We start from the raw sequence: 7965 nt of genomic DNA on the forward strand, positions 1-7965 counted from the left end.
CAATAGTAAGAAGGTGTTCCTAATGTTTTGTACACTCAGTGCAACAATAAGCCTCCCACTGGACACAGACAATGTCTATTCCACGTTGGTTCAACATCACTTCATTGAAATTACGTGGAAAGAACGTTGATTCAATCAGTGTGTGCCCAGTGGGCTCCATTATGGAAAATTTTGAAGACAATTAAACAGAATGAAATTTGACAATACTAATATCAGAAGGGCCATCATCATCATCATATCACATTTAGCCCTGCCTTCTGTAATAATCTGACCTTTTTGGCAGGTGATGTCAGGGCCAACCACGAAGTCCGGACTGTCCGTTCTTAATAAGCCTGTGACGAGCGCATTGGGAATTGTTACGATGACGTATCGTCACTACTGTGATTGCGTTCCATACTTAGAAAGCAAGGAAATAATAGATACAGAGTCAGTGAAAGTTGGTGGTTCATTTTACCAGATCCAAACCACGGCTTGAATAATACAGAAACTTTCCTTTCAGCACCGTGGACAGCAGCCCAGCCGACGCACGGTGATTGTTGATGCATGTGAGTCTATTGCATTGTGCAATATATACAACCTGATTTACTTAAGGAAATACAAGACGGCGTATTTTTATTTCATTTAGTTAAAATGTTAATCTTAACAGTAATGATATAGTAATTGTCCCAATGGTGACTAAGAAGGAGAAAAAATACAATGCTATTATTCTGTCTCTGCATGTGCAGAGCGTTATGGCACAGACGAACAGCTTTCATCGACTTTTTTTGATGGCACTATGCAGTATGCTGTGTACCAGAACCATGAGTCTACCTGCTGTCGCCGCATACTCAGTCAGGTAACGATATTTTATGATTTTGTTCTGACTTCTGTTTTGAGATACTCTTACTGATAATTTAAAGAAAAGCTGACTTGAAAAGCATCTTGTTACAATCGCTGATAGATACAGACACATTTACTATATGGTTACATGGTTATCATAAACAGGCTATCTGACTGCCGGTACTAAAACCATGTTTAAATGATTCTGGTCTTGCTACATGATTCTGATTGGAAACTGTTGGTGTGTATTAAATATACTGTATGTTAAGATTCATCTCTGCCATCCGAAGGGGACTTTGAAGAAGAAACTCAAAAGAAAAACGTTTTCACATAAAACATTTGGTGAATCCGACTATGTAGCAATTGAGAAATTAAATAATGTCATTGGTCAATTACGTGTATTGAATTTGATATGATGATGGACTCACTTATTGCTTCCGTTCTATAGGTCAGGGACTGTTGAGACAGATGGGAAGGGTGACTGGGAGCAGAGTCTGTCAATAAATGACATGGAAACCCTTAAACTTCTCTATGATATAATTGCAAGGTAATGGTCACATTCACTTAGTTACAAAATGGTTTGTGATGAAATCAGTCCCTCACTTATGTTTCTCAGCACAGAATCGAATGAAATTGGTTCCTCCTATGGATTTTAATGCACTTCTGTCATACAGGTATCTGTTGACATCTGTTTTCTGATGGGCCAAGTCTGTATTACAATAAAAAATCAAATGTGTTGTGTTGTTAGCCAATGATAATAATAAGGCAACATTGACCTCACAATTGCTGAAGTTGGAGACTTTTATCTCCCTCACCAACTTCAAACATCAGCTATCTGAGCAGCTAACCGATCGCTGCAGCTGTACATAGTCTATTGGTAAATAGCCCACCCATTTTCACCTACCTCATCCCCATACTGTTTTTATTTATTTACTTTTCTGCTCTTTTGCACACCAATATCTCTACCTGTACATGACCATCTGATCATTTATCACTCCAGTGTTAATCTGCAAAATTGTAATTATTCGCCTACCTCCTCATGCCTTTTGCACACATTGTATATAGACTCCCCCTTTGTTTTCTACTGTGTTATTGACTTGTTAATTGTTTACTCCATGTGTAACTCTGTGTTGTCTGCTCACACTGCTATTCTCAACTAGCCTACCTGGTTAAATAAAGGTGAAATAAATCAAAAACATCAGGGTCCACCAACATATTTGAGGCTAAAGTTCTTAGCAGTAAATGTCAAACGTCCTGAAGTGCCCGTCACCAGCAATGAATACTTTGTGACTATGACATTTTGCTGAATAATCTGCTCTTGACATCCTGTCTGCATCAATCAAAAGTTAATTGATGTAACTGTTGTCACTTAACATCATTTGTCCTGAATCTGATGAATCAATAACGCATTTTATTAATCTTTTTTTAGACCAACAAGACATGCAGATGGTCTCTTCACAAGTGGCTACAGCAAACTTTTAGGTCAGCTTTCGGCCAAGGACTACCTTGAATCCTTGATTGCAAAGCGAGTCAGGTACAACTTTCATATGGTAACCATAAATTGTGCTCTGAGGGACTCTAATTTATCTTGGTCTATACCTCTATTTCTAACATTCACTATGTAGTCAATCAGTACGGTAAGGTACAAATAGGGACGCCGGGGCGTCTAAGGTAGGTTGACCGAAATAAACACCAATGGTGTGAATTGAAGTTTTACAGCTGAGAAGTTCATAGAAGTTTGTCACAACAATGTCGCATTTGCGATCCTGCCAGTTCATCCTGGCGATTGAATCACTCTACCGATGTAATACCACTACAGTTTAGCTTGACTGCCATCGTCAAAAGTTATATCTCACTTATATTGCCACATTTCTCTTATTACTGCAACATGATATGGATTAAAGAACGTTTACAATGGGGAGTAACTCAATGTTATATTAATGTTGAAGATTCCCTGTTTGTGTTTTTAGCATCCATGCCATGGTTTTTCCAAAAAAATGATCTAGTGCTGCCTCAAATCTCCCAGTAGTCATTCAGAAGGGCCTTTGGGGGGAAATTATTCCTGTGGAGTGACCATCGGTTGGTCCTTGTGATCATGCCCAAGTTGCAGTTCCCCTTAAACTGAACAATTTGAGTCCCTTATGGATTGGAATCTCCACGAATATGGCAGAGACCCCTGTGCAGGTCCGTACTGCCCGGTCAGAAGTGGCACCAAACTTCCGCACGGTTGCATATTTTCAGAGAACACATAGAGCCCCGAGTTGATTATCATGACCATATTGCGATTATAATTGAACACACACACACACATGCAAATTTGCCGGTAGAAATGTGTTCAACATTCACTGAAGTTGCTAGGAAGTTTACTACTACAGCTACAGTAAAGTGTAGTAACAGAACAAATAGACTTGGTGACGAACCAAACCACCAAACCACTAGCTAACTGTTTACACAATTGTAATTCAACAATGCCAGTAGTGTTTTCAATTTGGCTTGAAATATCAGCTGAAAGATGGAACACGTCAGAATGTTGGTTTCGCCACTTGGCATCATTCTGTCAGCTACAGCACAGACCATAATCTGCAGCAAATGCCTGTTAACAGTTCCATCTGAATTATTAGTGCACCCTCCAAGAAATAATTCACAGCCGTTGGTTATTGTCATGCATTACTGAGAAATAATGCACACTCTATAATGCTCTTCAAGTCAATCAGAAACTAGTATTCAATAATGCCATGGTATAAATGTTTCAACAATTCACAAGGTCTTGTATATCATGGTACAACAATACGTAAACCAGTGAACAAGTAAAACTTGCTTTGAGCAGATCTTATTGTAATCATTTTTTGTTTTCTAATTATATTTTCATCTGTAGTAATGACCTCATGGAGGACCAGTTTCCAGTAAAACACAACTCAGACGCTGTGTTTTCAGACAACTACAGCCACTACGGAAAACAGATGGCCATCAAGAAATACTTGAAATCAGCGCTGTCAAACAAGAGGAGGTAGGAACCAGGACAGGCCTAGTTTTTTAACATAAAAGACTGGACAATATAATTTAAACAGTGTATAAAGCTTGAATGTATGTCCAATGTCTATTAAAACTCATTTGTTCTCCAAAACAAATTTAATACTGATGGTTTACTTTTTGAATTCTAGCTTGGAGGAACCTACTATTCCAGAATTATCCATTAGGAGCGAGCCTTCCTCACAGCAAACCAATGATGACATCTCAATTCATGAACTCCTCAATAGTCTTTCATTGGTACAGTAGGTCCTGCTTGGATATTAGCATGCTAGTTTCATGCGTTTTTAACTGATGTACAGTACAACGTTTTTATGCTAATTTCTAACAAAACAATTGTGAGTTATTGGTATTTTAAGATACTGTACACTGTATTAGCCTCAGTTGATGTACTTTAAATATTCATTAATTATTAATAATATGATACTCAGTTGATGTGGTCCCCAATTTCTCAGTGATTTTTTTCGGACACAAGGGAGACAGGCTGACATCATACACACATCATGCTATTGTGTTTTTATATTATGACGCAACATTTCTGTTCCTTTTTTTCAGACCCTCTAAGGAATATCTTCTAAAGTGAACCGAACGGCAAAGCCAGACAAAATGTACATTTTGACCATTATTATATGTCATGTCATTTTTTTGTTTTAAATCGTTAGTTTGCCTCGCCGGTACATTTCATGAAATAGCTGTGTAGCTGAGTGATAATCACAAAACATGTATACATCGTCGTGGGAGTATTGCAAACTCAACGCATCCTAAATGATATGACAGTAAAAGCATTATCTTTGGCCAGTACACTGGAGATTTGCAATGTTGTTTAGATGCATTCACCAGTATTATAATATATAGTACATATGCCAAATAATGTGTTACATGCATTACATTTGATTCATGTATCCAGTATTGTGTATTTACTTGTCAGCGTTGCAATGTGTGAAACTACAGACATTCCTAATGCATTGAGATAATAACGGAGATGGCTGTGTTCAGACATTTCAGCACCCAATAGACTTGAGCACAGAAAGAAGTTAAGGAGAGGAGCTTGAAAACATTTTTAGTGAGGATGATACAGACTAAAACTCTTAGTAGGTGGCACTGCTGATTTATTTATTATATGGCAACATCAGAATAGTCTATTGTTATTGAAAGAAAAATAATAATAATATGGATGTTTGTTTTTAAGTGTCAATAAATACTGTCAATATTCACCCCTTTCTGCTTCCTTTGGATTTCCCCCCCCAAAACTGCAACCCCATGGGATTTCCCGGTAATAACAATGTTAAATGTTATTATACCCTGGCTGCATTGAAATCATTTGACTGGCCTGCATGAGGATTTCTGTCCCCGCTCGCCACTGGTAACAGGTCTCAGACTAGGAGTGTTGATCTAGCATCAGGTCACCCCTAGGGCCCTGGTTTTTATCATTTGTTCTTATGTGAATTCTGGCGACCAAACAGAACACAAGTGTCAACATGATTATATTCAGAATTTGGTCCAGGGCAAGGCTGGCGGGATAAGTCACCAAAATGGCATTAGTGTGTCACAGCATTCCACTGAATGATTCACATTCCTGGAAGAGGGTCATATATATCACTGAGCAGCACACTGACATTTTGTGATGGTGGGCTGAGATGTGGTGCCCAGGACATGGTGGTTGGCACAACATGGAGGAGTAAAAAGACCCAGGGTTTGACAACAAGCAGGCTTGGCCTATAGGTAGTCCATATGAGAAGTGCACTGCATCAATTTAAAAGCATAGATAGTGATTATTTGGGACATCCAGATTTAAAGATCTGTTTGCCACAAGTTTTCCGTTTAACACTCTCAGAAATAAAGGGTTAGATTTGTTATTAAAGGGTTACAAACTCTTGTCACTGTATTGGTCAGTGGCAAACCGTGGCTATTGGACCTGTGGGGAAAATAACCTTCCAACACATTGTACTAAACAAAAAATCTAGAAACATAACAAAGAATTAGCATCACTTAATGCACCCAACTGAATCAAACAAGCCTGAGCCACCACATTGGGCAAAAACTAGTTGAATCAACATTGTTTACACAGCATTTAAAAATATATGTGATGGCGTTGAATCACCGTGGATAAATAATTGGATTTGCAAAATTCATCAACATAAGGGCATTTCCTTTTTTTTTCTTTTTTTTTTTACACAACTTTGAACCTAAATCCAATGCCGTGATTTTTTTGGGAGATTTCATGTTGAATTCACATTTTTTGACAACTCAACCGAATATAAATCAAAACTAGACGTTGAACTGACGGGATGCCTAATGCCATCTCTATCACACAATCACCAAAAGCGACAACCGTGACCCATCAAAGGATGTGTGTGACAGGCTCATGATGCTGAAAGGATGGTGACCTTAATATTCAGCACACTCCATGTGATGTGGTATACTGTAGGAGAGCACACTTTTTTGTAAAACATATACTTGGACATCTTCTTGGACATTCATGTACAATTATTACTTCCCATTGCAAACATATTTTTCACCTTCATCACATAAAGTAACCGGTGATCTAAAGTTCAAATGCCACAATGTTTCACACGCATAATCATTTGAAAGTTCATCTTGAATTGGGCAAAGCTAACAAATTAGGGACAACATCCTCTTCAATAAAACCTGCTGCAGCTGCTGTAAACTAGCGTACAGCTAGCTAGCTAGGCCTTGGGAAAACTACTGCTCGCTATTGGCCCACAAGTTTTATTGAAGGCTCGCTGTCAGCCTTAGAGAAGGCAGAAGTTTCCATAAATGCTATCTTGTATCACCCATTCAATGGTGAGAGATTGTTGCACAAGCATTCACTCACATGATACAGATTGTACAAACCAACAACCCAGGTTGCCCAGATTGCGGAATAAAAAAGCCTATTCAATGGTCCGCATTCATTCACTAATGTTAAACAAGCAAATGCAGTACGACCAAAAGCAGGACAACTGAAAATAAAGTGTGCACTAGTGACTACTACTTCCTCTTACTTACAAAATAAAGAAGAGGTTAAGCCACGTTGTAGGTAATGTCAACAGTTGTAATATTAAAGATGTATCGAATGGCAAAACATTATAATGTGTCTCTTATCATTGTTTTTTTTTTTTTGAAACTGGTCTGGTTTTAAAGTTGCCGCCATGCCGCAACACGCCTTTATGGGTAATGTATTATTTGGGTTCAAACCTATTACAAGTTCCTTTTTAGCTTGTAAAGCACTTTGAACTGCTGCATAAACAAGATAATTATTACTATTGTTATTATTATTACTCCCTAGTAGCAGTGGTATCAGTAGCAGTAACGTTAGTAGGAGCCTTTGATCATGACTCTTAGTTCCATTCCATTACACAGAAGAGTCATTGGACAAAGATATCTTCTGTAGAGGGCAGTTTTGTTAAGAGCCCTACGCTTGGCCTGAACATTAACACGGATGGCTTGTAGTACGTTTTGAAAGTATAAGGACGTTATCTTTCATATCAGCAAGAAATAATTTTCAAAAAACAAAAGGTTAAATTGATACACACCTTTTATTGGGTTAGGGGTTAGTGTTCCCACACGGCCATATCTCCATGTTAAAGTGCATGTTTACAGAAGACAGACAGAAGATGGAGGGACCACCTGTGCTAATTAACTATCTAGGGTGCTCTGAACACCTGTGTGTAAGGGAAGAAGGCCACCAATAACGTGTTGTCACTGAAAATACGATTAGCTGTAACTGTGAGAAAGCCTTCTAAAACACTGTACAGTAAGTGTATATTTAGCATTTGTGAAAGATAATATATTTATATATAAGGGTGTAGATCAGCTTTAATATTGTGGATAGATTGTAGCTTCCTACAATGTAATTCAAATCAAATCAAACTTTATTTGCCACATGCGCCGAATACAACAAGTGTAGACTTTACCGTGAAATTCTTACTTACAAGTCCTTAACCAACAGTGTAGTTGAAGAAGAAGAAAATATTTACCAAGTAGGCTAAAATAAAAAGTAATAATAAAAAGTAACACAATAAGAAGAACAATAACGAGGCTTTATACAGGAGGCACCGGTACCGAGCCAGCGTGCAGGGGTACAGACTAGTTGAAGTAATCTGTACATGTATGTGG

General features: G+C 38.1%; 1 protein-coding gene across 1 annotated transcript; it reads left to right on the plus strand.

Annotated features, from left to right (window-relative positions):
* The first annotated feature begins 350 nt into the window (after nucleotides 1-350).
* LOC112230159 (VIP peptides-like) lies at nucleotides 351-5060 on the plus strand. Its single transcript, XM_024396349.2, has 7 exons — nucleotides 351-545; nucleotides 726-835; nucleotides 1268-1366; nucleotides 2249-2353; nucleotides 3695-3826; nucleotides 3981-4086; nucleotides 4402-5060. The coding sequence occupies exons 1-7, from the start codon at nucleotides 540-542 to the stop codon at nucleotides 4408-4410; spliced, it is 567 nt and encodes a 188-aa protein (XP_024252117.1). The 5' UTR covers nucleotides 351-539; the 3' UTR covers nucleotides 4411-5060.
* Nucleotides 5061-7965: the final 2905 nt, after the last annotated feature.

Source organism: Oncorhynchus tshawytscha, linkage group LG32 (assembly GCF_018296145.1).
Source record: "Oncorhynchus tshawytscha isolate Ot180627B linkage group LG32, Otsh_v2.0, whole genome shotgun sequence".
In the NCBI taxonomy this organism is placed as follows: Eukaryota; Metazoa; Chordata; class Actinopteri; order Salmoniformes; family Salmonidae; genus Oncorhynchus; species Oncorhynchus tshawytscha.

Bases quoted from the DNA above. Each gene is read 5' to 3' on its own strand.
- LOC112230159 (XM_024396349.2), top strand. The intron at 836-1,267 runs GTAACGATATTT...TCCGTTCTATAG, and splicing joins GTCGCCGCATACTCAGTCAG to GTCAGGGACTGTTGAGACAG. The intron at 3,827-3,980 runs GTAGGAACCAGG...TTTGAATTCTAG, and splicing joins GCGCTGTCAAACAAGAGGAG to CTTGGAGGAACCTACTATTC.